The sequence below is a fragment of the Tachysurus vachellii genome, chromosome 3 (assembly GCF_030014155.1).
Source record: "Tachysurus vachellii isolate PV-2020 chromosome 3, HZAU_Pvac_v1, whole genome shotgun sequence".
NCBI lineage: Eukaryota > Metazoa > Chordata > Actinopteri > Siluriformes > Bagridae > Tachysurus > Tachysurus vachellii.
In genome coordinates this window covers 7,406,362-7,433,469 of record NC_083462.1, presented here as the reverse complement: position 1 = coordinate 7,433,469, position 27,108 = coordinate 7,406,362, and the positions used below count along the sequence as shown (strand labels likewise).

At 40.7% G+C, this 27,108-nt stretch overlaps 1 protein-coding gene across 1 annotated transcript in view; it reads left to right on the top strand.

The window, feature by feature from the left end:
- gabbr1b (gamma-aminobutyric acid (GABA) B receptor, 1b) overlaps positions 1-27,108 on the top strand; it is an 89,788-nt gene that overhangs the window by 21,690 nt on the left and 40,990 nt on the right. The window contains exons 6-7 of the mRNA XM_060865597.1: positions 13,167-13,327; positions 26,970-27,104. Of these exons, the coding sequence (XP_060721580.1) occupies positions 13,167-13,327; positions 26,970-27,104 (296 nt within the window). The remainder of the gene's footprint in view (positions 1-13,166; positions 13,328-26,969; positions 27,105-27,108) is intronic.

Sequence of the window (27,108 nt, the reverse complement as noted above, 5' to 3'; positions counted from 1 at the left end):
CTGTAAACAGTGTGAGCAGGGCACTGCTTCCCCTTCCTGAGGCGCCGGACGGTTTGCCAGAATTTCTTCGAGGCCAACCTATAGTCCTTCTCCATGGCCTCACCAAACTCTTCCCAGACCCGAGTTTTTGCCTCTGCAACCACCCGGGCTGAAGCTCGCTTGGCCCTCCGGTACCTATCAGCTGCCTCCGGAGTCCCCCGAGCCAACCAGGCTCGATAGGACTCCTTCTTCAGCTTGACGGCATCCCTTACTTCCGGTGTCCACCACCGGGTTCGGGGATTGCCGCCACGACAGGCACCAGAGACCTTACGGCCACAGCTCCGCGCGGCCGCGTCGACAATGGAGGTGGAGAACATGGTCCACTCAGACTCAACGTCTCCAACCTCCCTCGGGATCTGGTTGAAGCTCTGCCGGAGGTGGGAGTTGAAGATCTCTCTGACCGGAGACTCTGCCAAACGTTCCCAGCGGACCCTCACAGTACGTTTGGGTCTGCCAAGTTTGTCCAACTTCCTCCCCGGCCATCGGATCCAACTCACCACCAGGTGGTGATCAGTTGACAGCTCCGCCCCTCTCTTTACCCGAGTGTCCAAGACATACGGCCGGAGGTCAGATGAAACAACCACAAAGTCGATCATCGACCTCCGACCTAGGGTGTCCTGATGCCATGTGTACTGATGGACACCCTTATGCTTGAACATGGTGTTCATTATGGACAAACTGTGACTAGCACAGAAGTCCAATAACAGAACACCACTCGGGTTCAGGTCGGGGGGGCCGTTCCTCCCAATCACGCCCCTCCAGGTGTCACTGTCGCTGCCCACGTGAGCGTTGAAGTCCCCCAGTAGAATGACGGAGTCCCCGGTCGGAGCACTTTCCAGCACCCCTCCCAGAGACTCCAAGAAGGTCGGGTACTCTACACTGCCATTTGGCCCGTAAGCACAAATAACAGTGAGAGACCTCTCCCCGACCCGAAGGCGTAGGGAAACGACCCTCTCGTTCACCGGGGTGAACTCCAACACATGGCTGCTGAGCTGGGGGGCTATGAGCAAGCCCACACCAGCCCGCTGCCTCTCACCGCGGGCAACTCCAGAGTAGTAGAGAGCCCAGCCTCTCTCAAGGAGTTGGGTTCCAGAGCCCAAGCCGTGCGTGGAGGTGAGCCCAACTATATCTAGTCGGTATCTCTCGACCTCCCGCACCAGCTCAGGCTCCTTCCCCCCCAGCGAGGTGACATTCCATGTCCCTAGAGCCAGATTCCGTGTCCGGGGATTGGGTCGCCGAGGCTCCCGCCTTCGACTGCCACCCAATCCACATTGCACCAGCCCCTTACGGTTTCTCTATCCAGATTAGTATTGTATTTAATTTCCCCTGGATATTATATATGTATATATATATATATATATATATATATATATATATATATATATACACACACACACACACACTCACCCACCCACCACTTTATTAGGTACACCTGTCCAACTGCTCGTTAACGCAAATTTCTAATCAGCCAATCACATGGCAGCAACTCAATGCATTTAGGCATGTAGACATGGTCAAGACGAGCTGCTGCAGTTCAAACCGAGCGTCAGAATGGGGAAGAAAGGTGATTTAAGTGACTTTGAACGTGGCATAGTTGTTGGTGCCAGACGGGCTGGTCTGAGTATTTCAGAAACTGCTGATCTACTGGGATTTTCACGCACAACCATCTCTAGGGTTTACAGAGAATGGTCCGAAAAAGAGAAAATATCCAGTGAGTGGCAGTTCTGTGGGCACAAATGCCTTGTTGATGCCAGAGGTCAGAGGAGAATGGACAGACTGGTTCTCTGCATCTCTGAAAGCACAACACGTCAAACCTTGAGGCAGATGGGCTACAGCAGCAGAAGACCACACCAGTACTAGTAAGGTGTACCTAATAAAGTGGCCGGTGTGTGAATATATATATATATATATATATATATATATATATATATATATATATATATATATATATATGTATATATATATATACATATATATATGTATATATATATACATATATATATATAAACATTATTTTACACACATCTACAGTAAGCAACCACCTTGAAAAAAATAATTTATATATATATATATATAATTTTTTTTTTCAAGGTGGTTGCTTACTGTAGATGTGTGTAAAATAATGTTTTGGCTAATTATTGGAGCCGTAGAGATTTTTGTTATAGAACTTTCCACACAAATTAGGTCCAGGTTATTTATACTTGTTTTTAAGGTATAAATAAATCTCCCAACTCAAGTAACCAGTCAAACAGATTAAAGACTTTATGTATAACGATCTTAAGAGCTGCTTTAGTGTTAGAAAGTGATAGAACTGCTTGCTTTTTCTGTCTTTTCACAAGCTACTCATGGAGTAAGCTTTGGCATTTATATCAGCTAATAATAGCGGGAAAAAACTGGTTTTTCATTCGTTTTGTCACTGATTTAGTTACAAATGTGATGTTCCGTGCATATTGCTGCAGCCCTTTAATATCCGCAGCTGAGCTGTTTGTAATTTTCTACAGATAAAGTAATTCGTTCAAACGAGGCAGAACTTGCCGCTGCTGCTACCAAATGTGTCTGTGAATGACCTTGTGTGTTTGAAACGTCTGTTCAGTACAGATATGACCAGTAAAACGTTTTGCAATTCGTGACATCTGGGTCTAGAACTATTTAACAGCAGCATGAACACTTCCAGTTAAGCTTTAGAAAGATGTGAATACAACCCCAGAGTTTTCATGCTGCTTTATTTGAACTTTTTAATCCTCATTTCCGGCATTTTCCGGATATAATATTTCCAATAACTTAAGCTCACGAATCAGAAGCGATTCCTTGGTGAATGCTTCATTCCTTTCTGCTGATTACAAGCCAGTATAGCACTGCAAGGTCATCACTTACCCCTCTCTCTTTATTTTTTTTTTACTCCAAAGTCGTCTCACACTGATGATTTCGAAGGCTGCACAAGAGAGTGAGAGAGAGAGAGAGAGAGAGAGAGAGAGAAAGAGAGAGAGAGGCGCAGTCATGGGCCTATCATTTGTGAGCTGCAGTTTCCCCTGTCATTAGAGCTGTGATTTAACAGCGTGTCCTGCTGACCCTTTACGCCTCCATCGGCTTGTCAACTCGGCCCCGGGTTAAGTGGATTGTTGTTGGTGGTGGTGGAGATACGGAGTGAAATGAGAGAGATATGGTGCTGGAGAAATATCATTCGCAAGACATCTTAATCCACAGCCCAATCTCATTCCTCATTTCTTCCTTCAAGCCATATAACTAACTTGTATAGCTGATGGCTGTTTGTCATATCGCTATATACACAGCTGGGTCCATTAGCATTTGGACAGAGAAAGATTTTTTAAAAAAAAGATTTTACTCCACCAGAATGGATTTAAAATGATGCAATGTGATTGAATTGTAGACCTTTAGGTTTAATTCATTCATTCATTCATTCATTCATTCATCTTCTACCGCTTATCCGAACTACCTCGGGTCACGGGGAGCCTGTGCCTATCTCAGGCGTCATTGGGCATCAAGGCAGGATACACCCTGGACGGAGTGCCAACCCATCACAGGGCACACACACACTCTCATTCACTCACGCAATCACACACTAGGGACAATTTTCCAGAGATGCCAATCAACCTACCCTGCATGTCTTTGGACCGGGGGAGGAAACCGGAGTACCCGGAGGAAACCCCCGAGGCACGGGGAGAACATGCAAACTCCACACACACAAGGCGGAGGCGGGAATCGAACCCCCAACCCTGGAGGTGTGAGGCGAACGTGCTAACCACTAAGCCACCGTGCCCCCTAGGTTTAATTCAAGTGGTTTAAAATTTTAATATTTTAGGACTTACAGCCATTTTTACAGAATAAATCAGATTTCACAGGCTTAGAAGTAATTGAACAAAATAACCTAAATATAAATATAAAGATTGATTTTGAATACTTGGACATCCTTTGCATGAAGTCTTGAACCCATTGAAAACATGGAGTTTTGCCTGTCCTTTACTGTAACTACCGTCAGTTGCTGCCTGTTTGTTGACCTTCAGTTTTGTCTTCAGGACGTGAAAAGCCAGCTCAGATGGATTAAAATCCAGTGACTGACTCAGTCCTTTAAGAACCTTATATTTCTTTCTAAAGCCTTAAGAAGCTCTTGGGTTGCTTTCATGGTATGTTTTAGGTGTTTATTCATTTGTATTGTGAAGCAATGCCATAAGATTTGCTGCATTTTGGCTGAATGTGAGCAGAAAATATAGCAGAACTGATCCTGCTACTTCTATACTGTAAACTGGGGTCGCTTCCCGGGTAGGGTTAATTCTCAGTGCCAGTCCCAATGGGAGGGTTGTATTAGGAAGGGTATCCAGTGTAAAACTTGTGCCAACTCAAATAAACATGGACAGGGTGATTTGTTGTGGCGACCCTGAACAGGGAGCAGCCAAAGTCCCATCACCATTAAACACCAGTGACCCAGTTCAACCAGTTCCATTAACAGTCACACCTGCCCTACCATCACACTGCCTCAAATGATGTGCTATGCTTTGAACCATGAGTCTTTCCTTTCCTTCTCCACACTTTTTCATTATTACAAGTTCTTTACAAGTTCATCTTGGTTTCGTCTGTCCAATCTCTCTTGTTTTCAGAACTAGTCAGGCTTTTATTTATGTTTTTTTAGTGAAGTCTAATCTGGACTATCTGTTCTCGAGTGTTAATGGTTTGTATCTTTACGTAAACCCTCTGTATGTATATACACGAAGGCATCTCTCGATTGTTGACTGTGGCAGTGATACACCTATCTCATCTAGAGTGAAGGGGTTTTCTGTAATCATTCAGTTTAGTTATCTTCTGTGGTCTTTTAGTGTTTCTGAGCTTGCCTTTCCAGCCCTTTCTTTTTTCTTTTTTTTTTTTTAAAGAATGGACCAAATCTTGCTTAAGTTTCTCTCTGATTGGTCTGGGTATTTTTCAGCCTAATGAAAGCCTCCTTTACTTGCACTGACAACTCAGTGTACTTCATATTGAAAGTTCACATGAACAGCTACCAAATGCAAAAACAAAATAAGGAATCTTAATTAAGGAATAAGGAATAAGGAATAAAAATAAGGAATCTCCTTAATTTGTCATAAAATAATGAGGATACAGGTCACGCCTGGCCTTATTGATCACTCTCACTCATTCATCTTCTACCGCTTATCCGAACTACCTCGGGTCACGGGGAGCCTGTGCCTATCTCAGGCGTCATCTGGCATCAAGGCAGGATACACCCTGGATGGAGTGCCGACCCATCGCAGGGCACACACACACTCTCTTTCACTCACACACTAGGGACAATTTTCCAGAGATGCCAATCAACCTACCATGCATGTCTTTGGACCGGGGGAGGAAACCGGAGTACCCGGAGGAAACCCCCGAGGCACGGGGAGAACATGCAAACTCCACACACACAAGGCGGAGGCGGGAATGCCACCGTGCCCCTGCCTTATTAATCAATTGTCTGTTTAATTTTGAGTCAAATGGAAGGACTGTGTAAAAAAAAACAACAAAATAGTCAAAACTGTTAATTTAATATTTTTTGTTAAACACCTTGAATACAAACTGAAAGTCTTCACTTCAATTCCATCTTCATTTCAAATCCCTTATGTGCAAATCGTGTCACTGTTCAAATACTTATGGACCCAACTGTATACACAGTACAGTATTCAAGTTCATGGTAGTTACTAGTATTTTTGGAACCTTCCTAACAGACTGCAGCCTCTGCAGCTCCATCATAGAGAGAATGCTGAGTGGACCGAACCCGATTTGTTACGTTATTTGTCAACGTCTTACTTCTGTTCTCTACTGTACTCCTCCTCTCCCTTGACCTGGAAATACCATCGCATCAGCCCTATTAATTCCCTCCTCTCTTATTCATTGAAACAAAGTCACGAAAAATCGAGAGCACTCTCGAAGCATGAAATAAGAGCTCGCGTGACAACACAATCATGAGAGATGCATCATAAACATGAGGGATGTCGGCACCAGAAATAGCAGAGTGCGTTTGGCTGCGCTGCTCACAGCCTGCCGGGCTGATTAGAGTGTGTTTTATGGATGGGCTGCAGATCACATTAACATTATTATATCCAACCAGAGAGAGAGAGAGAAGAGCAGAGAGAGAGAGAGAGAGAGAGAGAGAGAGAAAGAGAGAGAGAGAGAGCAGAGTAGCGAGAGAGAGAGGGAGGACTTAGGTTGTAGAATAGACAGTAAAGAAATGAAGGATGAGCAGAAGGGGTTTATAAAAAGAAAGGAAGAGAAGTATAGTATATAGAGGGTAGTACGAGAGGGCAGGTAACATGTAGGGTTTTGAAATATCAGAAGAATGGGTGGGAAATGTGCCAGTATGATAGATGAACATTCCAATACTGCTGATTGTGGTGCACTATGCTCTCTGCTAACAACATAACAACATGTTTTAAAGGGAACTTATTTAGCCATGAGTGTTTTCTTAGATTCCCTGTTGTATCTGCTGTACATCAGGGATTTGTTTACAAAAAAACATCATTATTCATCAGTCAGGAAGATAAAAAGCCTGGACTAGTATTTCACAGTCATATATTTTCACATGATTTTAAAACACAGAGCTATGGGTAGCAAACTAGCTGGACCATGTTAGCTAATTAGCTAAAAGACAAGATGGAAAACACAAATCAAATCCCAGACCACAAATCCCAAACTGTGTAAAACTATTCAGACATTATAAATACACATACAAGAAGAGACCAGATGTGTGGGTCTTTTTTTTTCATGCCATCTTATTTTTTTTTTGCTAGTTAAAGGTAGCCAGCTAGTTTGCTATCACTGACTGCACAGTGCTAAGGGAGAGAGAGGGACTGAGAGAGAGAGAGAGAGAGAGAGAGAGAGAGAGAGAGAGAGAGAGAGAGAGAGAGAGAGAGAGAGAGAAAGAAATGGAATTAAATCAGGGCTTGTTTTTTTCTCAGCATGAGCAAAAATGTTTCATTATCATTTGTAGCTAATCTAAGCTAAACTGTATGTTTACTTTTGTAGTACTCTAAAGGTTAGCTTTGATTGTGCTTCATTCACATTACCATGAAATAATATCAGTGTTTGGAAATGAACTCGATGTCCTGTTGAAGTCGACTTGAACGTGTTTTTTGGTGAATATTACATACTCAATATGTAATTCATATTTGATGGCTGTTAACCTCTGTATTGAGAATCAGATATATAATGTATGTGATGACATTTTTATGAGTTTTTGTCTGCTACAGAGGTTTGATTGAGTGAAATGAAATGAAATGAAAAAGACTGGACTGAGCGTGAGTTAATCAGCGGGGTGAGTCATTGCTCCTGAGCCAAGAGTTTTAACCATCACTGGGTTAGCGGAGGATTGAAGTGAGCAGACGCTCTAAGCAGCAGGTGTGTTATTAAGCAGCGCCTGGTCATATTTCACACTTCGATTCAGCAGAGCGGCGAGCGCGCTGGCTACCGATTTGCCACTCAACCACTGATGGCTTCCGCTGTCGTTCTCGTATTGAAACGACAAACCCGAGCATGCTCTCACACGCGTTGGAGCGAGCTTGCGTGCTTGAACTCTGTGTGCTTTGCCGTTTTAGGTTCTCGCTCTGCCTTTCCACAATGTTGAGTGATCTCTCCGTTCCCAACGCACAGAGACTGCAATCTGTCAGCTACCTACGGGGAGCCAGGGAAAAACGGGTGCTGATGCAATTTCAAATCCAGGAATTTAGCAACAAATGAAATTTGGTGTCAAGTGAAGCGAAACCATCGAGAGAATGCTCGCTCTGTGCCGTGCAAATAAAAGGATTACTATGGTGATGAGAGGAGAAGTGTGTGGTTCTGTGCAGAAATCTTCCCACAGCAGCATTGTGGAGGAGTGGGTAGGAGGAGGGCATCCAATCAGACAACTCTACTATTCGTATGCCGCCTTCTTTTGTTTCTCCCACCTAAAAATGGCTAAAAACCATTGGGTGTGGCTCTTTTGTTTGCTCATGATTTTTCCTGACCTGAGGGTCGACAAAAAGGCAGACGTATGCTTCCTCAGTGGCTTCTGAGTCACTCTGAGTGTTCATCTGGCAACCTCGACAGGTGATCGTACTGCCCAGCTGTGACCTGGCAACTCAAGCAACAAATCGTGAAGCCCTGCTGTGACCTGGCAACCTGGGCAACCAATCGCGGTGGCCTGCTGTGACCTGGCAACCGGCAGGTCCAATTGCTCCATCCTGCTGCCAGCCTGGCAACCCATGCAACTGCTCGCGCTGCCGTATGATCATTAGCCAGCAGCCAGCTGTCAGTTCGCTCATTTCCTCTTGCCTGTGGAGGGCAGGGGAGTGTTCATTACTGCGGAAGAATTTAGATTTATCTGGCAGCTTTTTCAAAACTGAAATGGCATGTCTTAAATCTGTGACACTTGTGGCTGTCATAACACCTGTGCTACTTCTATTCTCGTTTTTTTCGAAAAAACTTTCGCCAAGCTTGAACGGTTTTAATGAACACCATATGACACATTTTATATCATTATGGGATATCACAAGCACATTAGATTTCCTTTTTAAGCTTTTTACTACTTAATACCTAATGGGTTTTATCCGGCTGTGGTCGTATTTTTTTTTGACCTTCCACATAACAACCTTCACCTTCCTTATTTATGTGACGTTGTTATAGAAATACACACGAAGGCAGAGGACATTCTCACGACTTTCTACCGTAGAGAAATACAACGCTGTCACTGTCAGAAAGATGATGCCTGACCACAGTACAATCCTGTAATTAAGGCTTCATCTTTTTTCATCCCTTTCACCTCAGGCATTGTGGTAATGCTTGTTAAGACGGCAGGAGTGTCTCATGCTGCTGCAGAATCACGGCATTATCCACAAATCCGTAAGGAATAAACAAACACACCATGGATTAGGGAGTGCCACTGATTTATTCTGTTGTGTTCACTGCCACCATACTGCTTTTGTTTGGGTTGGAAGCTTCAGGGCACACCATGCTCGTTGTGATGGTTTTTGTGGTTCGTTTACGTGATTGTCAGTTGCATCACAGACACAAATTGCATTACCATGTGTGGAAACTAGACTCCGAAGTCAAAACACATGCGTTAAGCATATATGAGACAAAGCCTCTGACCTCCTCCTCCTCCTCTTCCTCCTCTAGGCGCCTCACAGAGCGCCATGTGACAGCTGCTGGATTTTTCTCAAGAGGAAAGACTTTCACATCAATTTTTCTCCTCCTGCTGACATCAACCTTGACATTCCTTTCAACAAAGGTGCATGGGAAGCCATACTAATTCCGATGCCACTCAGCCTAGCATGGCGTGATGCCTTTCTGAAAAGCGAAAGACATATTTCAAGTGCTTTCGAAAAAATACAGACCTTGTTTTAAAGGGTTAAATAAATCAGTCATGGAAATGAATGCCATTAAGATCATGATAGAAATAAACATCAAGGTGTAAAGATGTACTGAGAGTCTACAATACATCCTGGTTTCCTTTACAGGACAAATCCATACTAGTCCACATGATCCAAACCTAATGCGCTCTGCTCTGTTAAATCCTGTAAATAGTAATAAATGCTAATAGTATAAAATGTCGTCACGACAATTTAACTTAATTCGCTTGAGAGGTATCAGCTAATAAAAATATTATAACACAATTAATCAGTGTTTTTTTTTTTTTTTAATAAGTGATGTATTATGAATTATGGATGATCACCGACCAGACTGTCTGATTAAGAAGGTGGACAGAAGGACAGTCCAAGCTCTAGTCTAGTGGCATTCGCTCTATATTCACCGTTATAATCAGGATAAAATGGACTCTGACAGTAGGCATGTGTGGAAATGAGAAACTCTCAAATAGCTTTTAATAACACCCAGAAGAGCTGCTTGGTTTGTGTTTCATTTACTATAAAAGTGGGTTTAGTGGATGGAGGCTATGCTAATTCAGCAGTAAGAGCAATGAAGAAAAAAATCTTTTAGAGAACGAAGCTTCAAAATTTAAAAATTCTCCGCATTGTATAGGGATTATAAAATGTAAAGCAGAGACGGTTCACATGGTATAGGTGAACACAATAAGGAAAACAAACTAAAGACTAGACCGGGGGTGGAAACTATTAACAAAAACAAGCACTTTAGCCACAACAATGAGCACATGTCTCTTGTTGCCAAGGGAACCATGACGCAAAGCAGTGAAGGCAAGACCATGACAGCGGGGGATATATTTAATCTAGAGTATATGACTTACAGATGGTTTGCTAATTGACTATCACATTATATGTGTTATGTCTTCCATGATAGACATAATGCGTATCGTCTTAAAGGTGGTGTGTGTGTGTGTGTGTATCTGTGTGTGCCTTAGATGGACTACAGCTACTGCTTTCCAGCAGAGCACTTTCACTAAAGTGCTTCTCTCGTTTTATAAAATTACCCCGTTGTTTAAGACATAGTCCAGAATGGCTAATCAGCTTTGCACCAAGATGTCGGCAGAATTTATGGAGCAAGGATCCAGAGAGTGCTCCAGGCGGCTCACGCAGAGTAAATGTGCTCGCTCTCTCCTGTGTCTCATTGTCTTGGGCAAAGTACAATTATCACAAGTTTGTGGTCTCCTTGATTTACCAACGCATTAGCGATGCATTATTCTTTGAAACGGCTGAGTATAACAAGGCCGGGTGTTGGAAGGGCTCCGAGGGTGCAATAAATATTACAAGCATGTCACTCGTTCGCAATATGGAAACATGCATCTGAAACAGAGACTGTGTTGTTCCTGTCGCTCTTTGCCTGATCATCAGCTGTTTGGCCGTTTAGTTAAAAAGTGTTTCAGCGAAGCGTTGTGGAGTTTGTTGGAAATGGGAATGTGGTGCTTCTGATAGCGTACACAAGGTGAAGAGCACACAATCAGACTTGTGGCATCACAAGCAAACTGCACAACTGTCTAGACGTTGTCATGGAGAAATATATGTGTGTGTGATATAAGGAAGTGTGTAAGTTTACATATATATAGACACGCTCACGTATCTACTGTATAACTATCAATCTATCTATCTATACACACATGTATACAAGCATAACCTTGTGTGTGTGTGTGTGTGTGTGTGAGTGTGGGTGTGTGTGTGGGTGCATGTATGTTTGCGAGCTTGACCTTCAAAAGACCAGTTACCTTGATGACATCATTAACGTCTAGGCAGTTTTACAGTTTGAATGTGATGGAGCATTGTGTGTGTGCGTGTGTGTGTGCGCGTGTGTGTGTGCGTGTGTGTGTTTATGCAGGCAAGAGGGATTGAGTGCAGAAAGGTTGAAAAGGATAAATAGATGAATGTAGAAAGACTCACAGGATTAGAGAGAGAGAGCAGACTAATGGAATAGACAAAGAGCCAGAAAAACAGAGTTCCTCAAATCAGGGTGCTGAAGACTTAGAGAGAGAGAGAGAGAGAGAGAGAGAGAGAGAGAGAGCAGAGGAGTGCACAGGTGTCAGACCATGGCTTTTCAGATATTATTCATGACATCTATCTATGTTGAACATGTATACACCTTAGAGGGTTTAGTGAGAATATCTTCTCCGTATTGTGGACGTGCACAATCCCTGGGGCTTAGTGAGCTGTGTGAGTGAGGATGGCGATTGTGGTGATGAAGACGTGCAGGATCGCGTAGGAGTGAGAACCCCAGAGTGATAATGCAGTTTGGCTTTGCTCTCAGCTCTGCTTAATGATCCTTGCTAAATGAAATGCTTCCATTGATTGGCAGACGGAGATAGATGGAAAGGTTTACGAGCGGGAAAAAGTGATAATTATTACTGTTATTATCCGTATGAGTGTTCAAGTGCGAAGTGGACAAAGTGAAATTGTTTTTTATGTCAGCCCTACTTCTATAATTAAATGTCCGTCATTAATTTGTAGGCTGGATAAAAGCACATAAGTACCAGGTGTTGAAAAACATGAAAGCATGATGTGCGGGTCCCTTCTGAGAGATGTGGCGGAGAAATCCTGTGTCGTAGATGACAGAGAAAAGAAGGAGGAGGGAGATAAATGAGAGAGCCTGCGTTAAAGGGTTGCAAATTCAAAGTGGTTTGTGAAACAGAGAGGGAGCGAGTGTGAGCCCTCCCCTTTATCTGCCTTGCAGCTCTCTCTCTCTCTCTCTCTCTCTCTCTCTCTCTCTCTATTTCTCCCTCCCTCTTTCTCTCACTCAAAACCTGGCACATTCTGCTCCTCTCCCTCAGTCTCCCTGCTGCATCCTGAGAAAGCACGGCTCTTCGTAGAACATACTTTACACCGTTTCTTTTGTTCTCTTTTCTCAGCTACACGGTTTTGAGGTCCAGGCACATCACCACCGGCTTACACACAGTTCCTTTGCTTTAACTCCAGCGTCATAGTTTCTGCAATGACATATCCTGAGGAGGGTTTAGCTTGAGTGGATTTTATTGCACTGCAGCGATTGTTGACAAAAATGTGACGCTAATTTGTTTGATAATGAACAGGAGCGATGTTCGGGAAAGCTGTGAGTATGTAGACGTGCGCGGATTTTTATGTGAAGTCGATGTAAAAGTGAGGTTTTAGCGACCATATGTCGTACTACATCTGAAATACCAAAACACTTCTTTTCAGATTTTGTTTAATTGTCTAAAACTTGCATGAACATGCGTTTATGGCCTGCAGCTGAAATAAAACAGCTCCGTTTAATTATCATCAACTTCTATTGACTGCCCAAATTCAATTAACTGACTTGCTGGCCTGCGCCTGTGTTAGTTATTAGCCTTATTAGCCTCTTCATGACTACTATTAATTCAGTTACACCGGTTTAACACTGAAAGAGATCTGCTCTGTCGTTTATCAGGCTCTCGTATAAACACGTTAGCTTCAGAAAACTATCCGAAACTCTTCGAATATGAAGATGTTGTAAGAGTTAGTCAGCAGTGCAACCTCCATCTCATCACTCCCTCCTCAGATAAACCTCCGAAGCAGACTTAAAAATAATAATAATAATAATAATAATAATAATAATAAATAAAAAAATCACGCAGAAGCCTGAAAGTGCAGACTACTAATCACTTTGAATCATGGCTGGTCAACGTCCTGTTGGGGTTCGGCGGATCAGGACCCCTGGTAGATTCGCACTCATCTCGCTCACTCTGCTCCTCTCCTGGTCCTGCCCTGCTTTAGGAAAGAAGAAGCTCTACATCGGCGCTTTGTTCCCCATGAGTGGAGGATGGCCTGGGGGTCAAGCGTGCCTCCCTGCCGCTCAGATGGCTCTGGACTTGGTGAACAAGAGGACAGACATTCTGCCGGACTACGAGCTCGAGCTGATCTACTACGATAGCAGGGTAGGTGATGTTTAAAATCTAAATTAAAAACCCTCCAAACAACATCTTCATTCAGATAACAGCTGTATTTAATTTGTTTAGTTTTATATGTCTGATTAATACATTCAAGTAAGCATAGTTTATACAAAGTCAATAATATTACTAAATACATTTGCTCTCATTTACTCAGTGATTATTATTCTCGGTGAGAATATTAATAATTATAGTAAATACCAGTGTGTACTTGTTGACTGATATTTACTCCTTAAAGTCATTATGATCTTATTTTCTTTATATAGACAGCATTTTATTCATTATATAACTGATCTGTGCTAATCAATAGCTAGAGAGAAATAAATACAAAATAAGTAATTATTGTTTTTAAAGTGCCAGAAGATTATTTGTAGGTCGGTGTGCAATTTCTCAAAGGCATTGATCTGGACAATAACCTGTCTCTACACTATCGGTATAGTTCTATGTAGTTTCTTTCCGTTAATCAAATCTTTCATCTACTTCTAATTGTTGCTGTATATGTCTGAACGCACGCACTGGCTAGGACTCGCGTACACGCAGGATACACGCAGCTGTCATGCCATGCATTTCACACAGCACTGTGAAAATTTGTACTTGTTGGATGATACTAATTACGCGTCCATCGTAGGGCTGGACGTTACCTTGTCTTATTTAAAGCACGCTGTACAACGCTGGCAACTTGCTTACAATTTGTCTGAGCAATTTGTCATTAGTTCTGATTAGTTTGATAATAAATCGTCCACAGGTGATTCATACAGCTCGTTACGTATCGTGTTGGGAATGTGTTATGATTACATAAATAATGAGAGGCTGTTCGTTATGGTGGTGGATGTTTTCCCCTGTAGATTATGTGCACTTCAATGAGATTTATTGCGACATGGGACTCTCTCTTTGATTCGCACTGCTCACGCTGTTCCTCTCACTCTCCATCTCTCGATCTCTCCCTCTCTTTCTCTTTCCCTCACGCTGCCGTTTCCCACTTGCTAACCTCCTCCCCCGCATCAGAGATGCCAACACACACACACACACACACACACACAAACACACACACACACACGGTGAGACTTTGAGACTGAAAGAAACACACACGCACAGGCTGTAAAGAGTTAACTCGCTCTGACTGGCTGGCTTTGCTAAGAACTCCACTGTGATTGGCTGAAACCGCTCTGCATTGGAGCCCCACTTCAAAGGTATGAAGGAGGAGGAGGAGGAGATGCTGGGGGCTGGTGGTTGGCATGGCAACAGTTACCTAGACGACTGCAGTTCAAACAAACACATAACTCCACAGATTCCTACCATAGAGAAGAGTGAGGAAGCCAGAGTGAATGAGCGAGAAAGAGAGAGTGAGACAGAGGGAGAGAAAGAGAGAGCGAGATAAAGAGTGAGTGTGTGTGTGAGAGAAAGAGAGAGAGAGAGAGCGAGAGAGAGAGCACATCCTTTTACATTTACTGTAACAATGGGGACAGATGAGTCAGTAGATGAAGCGAGGGGGTCAGTGTTATTGTGACAGAGCACACAGCTGAGCACGTATACGGAGAAGCACACAGACCAGACGAGGCTCTAATTTACTACTAATGCTCAGCTGGAGATTTGAAGCAAAGAATCTACAGGCTTATAAAACAGCCTTAAACCATTTCTTTTTAGTATAATATTAGATTTATAGATTTTTATATGAAAGTAATGACACAAATAAACAGTTTTACTTCAGTTGATGGATTTATTCAGCAGAAGAAACAAGAGATAACATTATCTCGCTGACTGTTACCTCACAGCTCTGTTACACGCTCCCATCGGACCGCTCAGAAGGTGTTGATGGTTTTTCAGCTGGAACATTTACTGTATATTAACAACTTAAACGGGGACTCAAAAGTTTCTATAAGGAGCATTTTGGGAAAGAGTCTCCTGGGTCAGTGCTTTGTAACAGACAATAAGTTTTCCAAGAGGGTTAAAAATGGAGGATATTTCTCTTTAGAAACATGACAAGCTTAAAGAATGAGAAATAAGAGCGGCTGGTGAGGGGCCGTCTGTATTTAATCCTAGAGGTGTGTCCCAAATTGCTTACCTGGATGATGCACCTACTCATTCATTCATTCATTCATTCATCTTCTACCGCTTATCCGAACTACCTCGGGTCACAGGGAGCCTGTGCCTATCTCAGGCGACATCGGGCGTCAAGGCAGGATACACCCTGGACGGAGTGCCAACCCATCACAGGGCACACACACACACACACTCTCATTCACTCACGCAATCACACACTACGGACAATTTTCCAGAGATGCCAATCAACCTAACATGCATGTCTTTGGACCGGGGGAGGAAACCGGAGTACCCGGAGGAAACCCCCGAGGCACAGGGAGAACATGCAAACTCCACACACAAGGTGGAGGCGGGAATCGAACCCCCAACCCTGGAGGTGTGAGGCGAACGTGCTAACCACTAAGCCACCGTGCCCAGGCACACCTACTCAACCTAAAAAAAAAAAAACAAGTGTGTAATGTTGGATACTTAATATACTCAGCTTTGCTAATGTAGAGATAAAGGGGCGGCGCTACCAGGCACTGACGCTGGGTAAGAACATTTTTTGAAGTTGGCCGACAACACACCGGTCTTGTAGAAGTCTTATAGATGTCTTTTAAAAGAGTTTACACACATTGTGACTTTAGAAATCGAGACGATACGACCTTTCTAACATTCATGCACCAGACAGTACTAGAGTACATAGACATAGTACTAGAGTACATAGTTCACAAGTGCGTAGTGTGTAGTACATCATATGGGACACAGCTTAAGTATCAGGAACTTGTTTTATGGATGGACCACCATGATAAATATTACTATAAAACAATGTAATAGGCCATTTATCTGAATAAATATAAACCTTAGCGTTGCCATAAGCCATGGTATATGAGGAATAAAACACTTCAGGACTTCACATTGTTGATTATGTTCAGCAGAAGCCAGCACAAGCCAGCTAATTTATGCCGTTACATTTTATTCTATTGATAAAGCAGAGTAAAGTATGTACAATAATGTTAATAATGAGATAATGATCAACAAAATCTAAGTATTGTGTATATACTTTACTTAGTATACATGTACATATACTTTACTATACATGTGTGTATAGATAGATAGATTGATAGTATAAAATATTGGACGATGCCGAGATAAAGCGCACAGCAAATATGAAGCACAGGATTTCTCTCAGGTCCAGATTTTTTTTTTGTTGGAAGTAAGGAAGATTTATTTCTTAAGCACATTTAAAAGAACATCATTAATTACACAGTGGCACGGAAAACCGCTAAACACTCAAAACAAATCAAATACAGCAGGCAATCAAAACCTTTCAAGTTAAATATCAGTGTGTACAAAGAGCTGTTGTCATGGTTACACGTATGCTTAATATATATGGTTATAGAATCATGGTTATATTATCCAACTTCCAGTTATACAGAGTTCATGAGCAGGCTAAAAATATAAGATTTTTTTTAACTCTTAATATTTTAAGGTTTTCAATTGAAAATATGATAAAATTGTGATATAGTGGATAACGTGGATAATTCTTGTCTCACATTAGCTGGGGTAAGTGCCTTATTTTCAATGCAAATCAAAATGTAATTACTGAACAGAATTAATGGTGTGTATACGACCTATTGTGAAATGTAATCATGACAGCTAGCGTAATTAATTGTTTCAACTAGATCAATATTTACGTTTCACTAGCACTTTTGGTGCTAAATGGAAAAAGCAAAAATATTGACATGGATCTGTGCACAAAAGGATTATTTACACAATGCATGGTTTGGAGGATTTATACAGTATATGGATGGTATATATGTTCAGCACCATGGACAGCTCTATGAGGCGGATAATGACGATGATAATAATAATAAGAAGAAACGGAGAAATTCTTCGCGAGGACTCACCTGCAGCAGCAGAAGTTTATTTGGCATTCAGCATCCAGCTCCAGTGTCACCTCTGATTGTGGCCTTTCTTTAAACAGGGTGCCAACATTTATTAACCTTGATTGGACTGCAATCTAATTTCCTCAGAGTCCAGCATTAGATCAGCGAGTCACTCAGCCTGCATATGCTGCCAGGCCATTAGTGCCCTTATTGCCTCTGTTTACTTGCTTGTTTTTCTTGCCAAAGAAAATAAATCGATGTGCACAAAAGCTCATAGATTATTACGCACTAAAATCTCACGTACTGAATGTGCTCACTTGTTCTGAATAATTACGTCATGTTTATTAAATGTGGGATGGGATGTAAAAGACGAGCGACAAAGCATGTTGTTCTGTGAGGCGAGTGGCAATTGCATTGTATTGCATCATGGTTAGTTTTATCTGAGGCCACTGTTTTCATAATGACAGGTTCGAGGTAAACAAGAGATTAATATGTATCCTCGGAAAAATTCAGCAGGCAGAATTTACCCAGAAGTCAAACAGGAATAAAAGAGAGATGAGACTAAAAACACAGAGAAAGCAAAACCGTCACAAAACAGGTAGACAAACAAAAAAATCCCTACGAGTTCTTTTAATACTTTGAGCTGACTGGCTGTAAACAGGTGAGTTCAGGTGAATGGACTGAACTTCGTAATCCTTTATAGACTTTATATTTGGGGCTTTTTACACCTGGTCACTTCATGCGTTTTCTGTGATCAGATAGCTATCCGATGGTAAAAAGACCAGGTCTAAATGCCCTCCGAAACGTTTTCAAGACAGATATATCGTTGAATCTTATCGTTCAAACCACTTCAGGAGGTGGTCTGGGACGATTTTCAGATGAAACTGGACAGGTGTAAATGAATGTGGTTGTTCAAGCCACATACTGTACGTCAGCGCTATACTCCTCCCAAACGGAAGTACGTCACTTGCAAGTGATCTTTCACCCAGGTGTCTCGTTGGGTCTTAAAATGCACTGCTGCTGCCAGCGAAAATGCAGCAAACAGTAAATGCAGTTTTTTTGTAGCATAACCGTCGTAACAAGTTTTTTCATCTTCTTTTTGATTGCATTCTGAAAACCGCATACTATACACCAAAACGTGTTCCATTTCAATTACCTCGGAAATGAGGTAAAATATATTTGCATTTTGGGCGGGAGTAGAAAGATCGGCTTGATATCCGATTCGCTGAGACGCATTTATGTGGCCTGATGTAAATGGAACAGTTTTAACAAATCAGATAGCTATCGGATCAGAGAAAACACATGAAGTGACCAGGTGTAAAAAGGCCCTTTGTGTCCACTGTAGATGCAAGAGACTGAGGTTCAGATCACTCATTTGATCCAGAAAAGCCGACAACTGTTACGTTGTTTTGTACTGATTTGTACTGATTAAAGATTACCGAACAAACATTTTTATCATTTTTGTAATGCATTAGCTAGCTGATCATTCACTTGGCCTAGCTGTCATCAGCCGTGCTTGCTTTGGAGAATAAAAGTAGCAGTTTATTCTCTAAGCTAACATTTATGCTAATTAGGTACTCTGAACCGCTGTGGTTAATAGCGTAATTGCAGTATCAAGCTAAAGATAACCTGTGCTTGTAATGAGAAGGTTTCGGAAATGAAAGACTAATAGGCTAGCTAATCCATTATACCGCTCAATTTACTTTTTCTTTTAAATGATTCTTTGACGGATACAAACATTTCTTACCCTTATAACCACAAATATTCAATTCAATTCAAGTTTATTTGTATAGCGCTTTTTGAAATTGACACAAAGCAGCTTTACAGAATAAAAATTACAGAACAAATGGTTTTGTAAAGAATAAAATAAAGATTAATAAATATATAACATTATATGCTGTAGTTACTGAATAAATCCTAATAATTGCTGAATAATACAAAACATGCCTGTGTTATAGTAGGATCAGACATGTTACTATATAAACAGTTGGGAACTTAATGGGAAAAAGATATGGTTGGACATTCTGTTATAGGAAAATAATAAAAAATAGACTAATATATGATATGATGTTGCCTTATAAAGTTTCAACATTTTTCTGTAACGTTAAGTTTTTAGATTTATACATTAAACAATAAGAATGACATATTGTATTTTTGTCTATTTATAGTTACATGTCAAGCTGTGATGTATAAAAAAATTATACGTTGAACATTTTGTCCATTTATAGTAATAATTAATGCTGTGAAGAGTAAAAAATGGTACATGCTACATTTTGTCCTTTTATAGTTACACTCTGAAGCATCCACAAGCATCACGTAATCTCCTATTACTGCTTACACTATAACAGCTATAAACAGTCCTTTGCTCATCAGCCTCTTCTTTTTTTACTCTCTCTAGACCAAAAAGTGTACACTTCCTGTTTTAAAGTCTCTTCCATGGAAAAAAAACTTAACCTTAACCTCAAAGTGCTCACACTGATGCCGATTTAGTTTAATAGTTGGTTGTTAAATGTACTTTAATGTGAGTTTCTGTCACAGAAGTGAGTTAAGTGCTGGCGTTCACATGAAAATGGAATATAATTAGTGCCAGAGCTGTTGTTAGAATACATTATTATTCTGACCAATGAGAAGTGAGAATTCAATAGCACAAAAAAGTCTCTGTAAATTGTCTATAGATAATGCAGTTACAATTAATTTGATTGATTTTAATTACATTTTATTGCATATCACATTTAACAGTGGACATCATCTCAAAGCAGCTTTACAGAACATAAGAAATATAGTACAAAAAGTTTATTATATAAAGATAAATATTATACAAAAGTTCAAGATTAATATTAGACTATTAGTTGACTGTGGTGAGGAAAAACTCCCTTAAATAGAAAGGAAGAAACCTTGAGAGGAACCAGACTCAAAAGTGAACCTCATCCTCATTTGGGTGACACTGGAGGGTGTGATTATAAACTGTTATAAACACCGGAGAGTGTTGTTATGAATAAAGTTCTTTCTACAGTCAGATACAGTCTGATAATTGTGTATTGATTAGGAGGTTGTTGTCCTCAAAGACCACATGCAAAGACCACATGCAGTCTTCTCTTTGAATGTCTGAATACTAAGGAAGAGGAATCTAACTGGAGCTGGTACATCTCTAGATACCTTGGGATGAATAGAAAAAAGAAGCGAGTGCAGCGGAATTAGCGTAGCTGCTGCTTATAATGTTCACCAGCACAAGATGATGATGTGCATTTGATCAGATCTACAGGAGTTTATGAGCGGTTATAGGATGTATTATGTGTATTGCCTGGCTAAAGAGATACGTCTTAGTAGACTTTGATATTCTGAGAACTACCATAACTCCTGAGTTTTGTGATCTGGAAGTAAAAGTGCTGGAACAGTGCTTAAAACTCATTACAGCTCATCTCACCTCTAACATGTCAGCGTTGCTTTCCCAGTAATAACTGTAAAGTCATGGTCCTGGGGGACTGACTAGAGCGTGGCTAACAAATTGTGCATAGAAACAAATGGGCTACAGTCAATAAGTACAGTGTGACCTAATGCTTATTGTAGATTTAGAGAGAGAGAGAGAGAGAGAGAGAGAGAAATGTAGTTATTTTCATTTAACCATGTAGTCTGCCAGTCTTGGATGGTTGTGGCACTCTCAAAATCCCATAGTATGTAATATATATGTAATATTGCATTTATAAAAAATCAGGTTGAATCTGGTTGTATTTTGGTGGTTTGTATCTGGTCTTATTTTGTTAAAAAAACCACCTAACAAAATGCTAAGAAATTAAAAAAGACTCTAAAACTGGCTATTATACAGACAGCAGTTTTATTATTTAACAAACACCCCAAAGCGAAAATTTGCCACATGCTGCTTTTCCATGAACTTTCCACCAGTTTGGAGTGGAGTATTATTATTCTTATTTTTATTTTTTTACATTAGTTAACGATAATGATGTGATTATTACCTGAGTATCTCTTACTGTAGCTACATCGGATTTCAGTCCTCTCTATTAAGACGAGGAGTCACCAAACTGGATAAATACTGTCTGTTTTCATGATTCTTCTTTTTTTCTGGTTGGAAAAAGACAAATGTTACACGTTACAGGTGTTCCTAATAAAGTGGCCTGTGAGTGCTACCATTCAAATTGACAAGTTCATAAATATTTTATTAAAATATAGATTAATTAATTTTTTTTTTGAAGTGCTAACAATTTTAGGTTAGATAGTTATTAGGTTATCAGGTTTAGCTTATTATATGTTAGTTAGGTTATGGGTTAGTTAGTTAGTTAGTTAGTTAGTTAGTTAGTGCAAACCTAAATCTTATAATCTCACACATCAAGCCAACGAATGGATGATTATCTGATGTGTACGACACACAAAATTGGAAACACTTCAGGGGTTTAGGAGTGGTCATCTGATTGGTTGGATTTTACAGGTTTCCTGGAAGACGTGTCTGCCCTGGAAACAAAGCCACTATGATGTTCAGATAAACTATGGATTTTCCAAATGATCTGACTCATTCATTTGCACAACTTTCAATTCAATAGTTATACTCTGATCTGTTATTTAGGGACTTTGCATTCTCAAATCCCCTAAACATGACACTGAACGAAACTGATCTGTGATTGGTTGCTTTACATGTTAGTTAGACGCACTAAATTTTGTCAGTCGTTGGTCAATAAAAGCAGCCTTGGAGTCCAAAGCTTCTGTTGTCAGTCTGAACGTCTGGTTATGTGAGACTACAGCAATCACAGCACAGGTTCTGCCTACATACATGTTATGGTCATGTGACCAGCTAATGTGCTTCTAATAAAAAACAAAACAATCAGTTTGTATTAAAGATATGAAGTCTCTGTAGCTTGCATGGAATTATTAATGTGACAACCATCGGTATATGTATCGTGGTATCGTGGTATCATGGTATCGTGGTATCGTGGTATTGTGGATGCTCTCCCACCTCTTTAATTTATACAGAGATCGCTAATCCTGTGCCAGATGATCGTAATTACTATACGAGTCCTTCAGCAACATTATGTAACAAACACATCAGAAAATCTTCTCCCATGTGAGTTGTATTCACATCTCTGTGATATGTGCTGTTCTGTTATTTTAATCCGATCAATAAATACTGACTTGAGTTTTATGTCTAGTTTCTTCAGATGTCTGAACATTCAAAAAAAAAGGATGGAAGAAAAAAGAAAAGAAAAACACAGTTGGCCTGGCAGGATTTTCAGTTGATTTGGCACAATGGGACCCAGCTGCACTACGGAGAGAGTGATCCTCACGCATGGCTTCCCTCAGGAATGGAAAAAAGAGATAGAGAGACAAACAGAGAGAGAGAGAGAGAGAGAGAGAGAGAGAGAGAGAGAGAGATCAGGCAGCAAGAGGTCATGATATAGCAGCCTATTTGCACTTGCACACAAAACACAAAAGGATGTATGCAATGCCTTGGTGCATAAGTATTCACACCCTTGACAGTTTTTCCCCCATTTTCTAGTGTAGTATTTTTAATGTAGCCATGAATTGAAATCTGGTTACGACTTGAATGTCGATGAATTGCAGGTGATAACTTTTATAGCTTTTTATCCCCCCTCACACACACAGTTTAGTTCAAGAAGACTGAACATATACAGTATGCTTGCAGGCATTGTAGGGATGGACATGTAAATACAAAAGGAAATAACTGGGATTTTGGAAAGTCTGTTGGAAATTCAAGGTGAATGTAATCATTCTTGAAATCAATCTTGAAAACATTTCTGAGCCTCTGAAGGTTTCATTTCATCAGGTGGAAGATTTCCTCAAGGCTACAGCGCAAGTCACTCGACTGCTCTCGGCCCCCGGCGTGAACGTGTAATATCCTAATATTCGCTGTGGAATATTTCAATGTCCGTGAGCAGTGTGTGTGTGTGTGTGTGTGTGTGTGTGTTAGGACCACTTCCTACTCTCTTTGAACACATGAATAATGGACAGCCATCGTCCAGTTTATTAGGAACAGCTGAACGCCTGCTTGTTTATGTAATTATCTAATCAGGCAATCATTTGACACCATTTCAGAGGATAATATCACGTCGATACAAGTCAAGCGTTTCAGTTAATGTTCACACCAACCCTTAAAATGGAAACAAGGCTTGCTAAAGTGTTCTTATTTGAGTAAAGTTGAGCCTTCAGTGACCATCTTCTGACCTCTCTCATCAACAAGGCGTTCACCAATGAGCGACAATGAGATAATACCAAGCATCTGCTGCTCCATACACTTACACAGCTGATTTGGTATGAATTATTATGCTGAGATTATTATCTTACTTTTCAGAGATTACAACATTAAAGAGCTGCAGGAATTCTTGACTGATTAAATACTGATTGCTCTCTGCATGTGATATAACAATCTCTCACATTCTTCACATGTAACCTCTGCTATGGGGATTTTTTTTTTTTTTTTTACAAAGCTCAACAAATATTACCCTAAGCCAGGGTTAAGCCAACCTGAAACACCCAAAGAGCCATTTGGACCCGTTTCCCACAGAAAAAAAAACACAGGGAGCCACAAAACCCATTTGACATCTAAAATGAAGATGACACTGAATATATCGTTTTTTACCTTTATGGAAAGTATAGAAAAAAACTGTAGTGTTTTGCATTTATGAAATCAATGAACTGCTACCGAGTAAACGAAATTTTATTTCTGCAAGCAAACAAAAATATTTTGAACAGTTTTAACTAACCTTAACAAAAAAGACGCTGGGTTGAAGGTTACTTTCAAATAAAATGTTCAATGTCTAATTGAGTCCTCTTCGTATTCATGACATCAAAATTTTAACTTTAAAATGCGTCGGATTTCGCAAGTCGGCAGTTATGGTGCATATTTTGAGAGACAAATAAATTAAACACGGTTTATTTTAATGTTACAAGAGCATCAGGATCTAAGAATTTAGAATTACATTTTTTTAAAAACTAACTAACTAAAATAAAATAAATTTAAATTAAATATTTATTTTCCAAATCTACAGGGAGCCGCAGCAGAGGGATGAAAGAGCCACTTGAGGCTCCGGACCTTTGCCCTAAACCATGTGGCAAGATGTGTTATAGTCAGAGAGATCAATTTCAAAAGAGTAATAATTTTATCATTCCAAAAGGTTCAGTTAGAGCAAATAAAGTTCCTCGTGAGAAGAACAATATACTCACGGTGCAGCATGGTGGTGGTAGCATCATACGTTAGAGCAGCTTTTCTTTAGCCAGAACTGGGGCTTTTAGTAAAGTGGATCAAATCATGAATAGCTACAAATATTAGTTGATTTCAAGTGTCTTCTATTAAGCCGAAGATGAAAAGGAACTTAAGCTTTCAGCATGACAATGACCCAAAGCACACATCCAAATCAGCAAAGAAATGATAAACCAAAAGAAGCTCAGTGTTTTTTGATCATTGTTCCTGTGCACAGGAGATTTATAGGATGTAGATTGTTTGTATGATGTAATCAAATTCAACAGTGGTTTAGCAAAGCATCAGTCTAGTTTTTTATTATAACTCATTTTCCCTAAAAAATGTCCTTAATTTTATTTTTTGCCTAATTATTATTAGGGTTTTTTTTTGCTTAATTTGCCTAATTTCTTTTTAAATTAATTATTTATTCGGCGTAATTTCACACGCTCTTTTCGACAAAAAATATAAATCTACCATTATAACAGGGTTGTGCAGTCATAACCATTAATATCCGCTGTAGCGGTGTTTGAGGTGAGGTTGAGGTTTTCCTACATTAACACGACAGAAGAATTTCAAGTAACACTTATAAAAGTTTATTACAAGTTTATTTAGAGGAGTAATTGGGGATTTTTACTCCCTTTGCTGACTGAAAATTGTTGTTTTTTTTATTGAGTCTGTGGTGTAAATTGCGTTCAAATTAACACAGCTAGAAAAAACCATAAGAAGAAAAAAACGTCACAAAAGACGGTCAGATGTTTGTGTTGTTGGACAACAAGAGGAACATTATAGAGAGCTTTGTTTATATTATTAAACAGGACATGTGGACAAATTGCTGTATCAGAAGAAAATGGTGATGGCTAATTTCCTCGTTTGACTTAATTGAGTACAATGTCTCATCACTTTTTACCTTTCACAGTGAATCATTTTAATTCCAACAAAGCGAACCGTTCCGCACTAAAAGCAGGGCCTTTGTTATGACTCCCAACGATTTCCTGATTTATCTGTGCATTTAGCTGAAATTAAAAGCGTCGGAGAGAGAGAGAGAGAGAGAGAGAGAGAGACAGAGACAGGAAGAGGGAGGGGAAGCTGTGTGGAGGCACAACTGCCAGATCAGACATTGTTAAGTACAGAGGAGTCTGTTGCTGGAGGGCATTGCTGATTCAATTTGCGTGATTGCACCAATCAAACAAAATCAAGCTTCGAGCCTGTGTAATCAGGCTGCATTCATAGTCGCTACTGTTTTTAGACACGCATGCTTTGTTATATGCATTAAAATGCAAGTCTTTGTCCGTGAGATCATGGAGACTAAATGGGAACGCACACCCTCTCCATCACGAGCCGGCGCGGCTCAAGGCCAGCGACCGCGGCTCATTCCTCTCTGAACACAGGGATCAATGCTGGCGTTAGGCCACAATTATCATTTGAATGAGATATTGATTTTTCCTCAACAACACATTTAAGATGAATTTAGCAACAGCCATCGTCAGGCGCAGATCAGACAGTGGTGATGGAAGCCGCAGTGCTGTACAAATAAGTGTTTAATGTAGAAATGCTTATTACACATATTTTTTGTTTCTCTGTATTTCTCTCTCTGTCTGTCTGTCTGGCTCTCTGTATAACTGTCAGTGTTTCTCTCTGTCTGTATCTCTGTCTATGTCTGTTTGTCTTGCTCTCTGTATAACTGTCAGTGTTTCTCTCTGTCTGTATCTCTCTGTCTGTCTGTTTGTCTTGCTCTCTGTATAACTGTCAGTGTTTCTCTCTGTCTGTATCTCTGTCTGTCTGTCTGTCTGGCTCTCTGTATAACTGTCAGTGTTTCTCTCTGTCTGTATCTCTCTGTCTGTCTGTCTGTCTGGCTCTCTGTATAACTGTCAGTGTTTCTCTCTGTCTGTATCTCTCTCTCTGTTTGTTTGTCTGCCTCTCTGTATAGCTCTCTGTGTTTCTGTCTGTCTGTATCTCTCTCTCTGTCTGTCTGTCCTTCTGTATCTGTCTCTGTGCTGCTTCTCTCTCTCTCTCTCTCTCTCTCTCTCTCTCTCTCTCTCTCTCTCTCTCTCTCTTTCGCTATCTGTCACTTTGTACCTGTCTCTCTTTATCTGCATGTCTGTCTCTCTCTCTCTCTCTCTCTCTCTCTCTCTCTCTCTCTCTCTCTCTCTCTTTTTCTGTCCCCCCCCCTCTCTCTCTCTCTCTCTCTCTCTCTCTCTCTCTTTATTTGTCTCTTTGTACCTGTCTCTCTTTATCTGTATCTCTCTCTCTCTCTCTTTGTCTATCTGTCACTTTGTACCTGTCTCTCTTTATCTGTATCTCTCTCTCTCTCTCTCTCTCTCTCTCTCTCTCGCTCAGCGTGGCATTGTATTAAATAAATCTTTTGAATGTATCTCACAGTAGAGCTCTTTGTAGACTGTGACTGCAGCAGGGAAACGATTCATTTGTTTGCACTGCACCACACACTGAGGCAAATAGACTCGGAGGTAAGACTGAAATATGCACCAGTTACTCTAATATTTTTCTCTTGATCTTTCAGTGTGACCCTGGAGAAGCCACCAAATTGCTGTACGACTTGCTCTACACGGAGCCTATAAAAATCGTGCTGATGCCTGGCTGTAGCTCAGTGTCCACGCTGGTGGCTGAGGCGGCCCGGATGTGGAACCTCATAGTGGTGA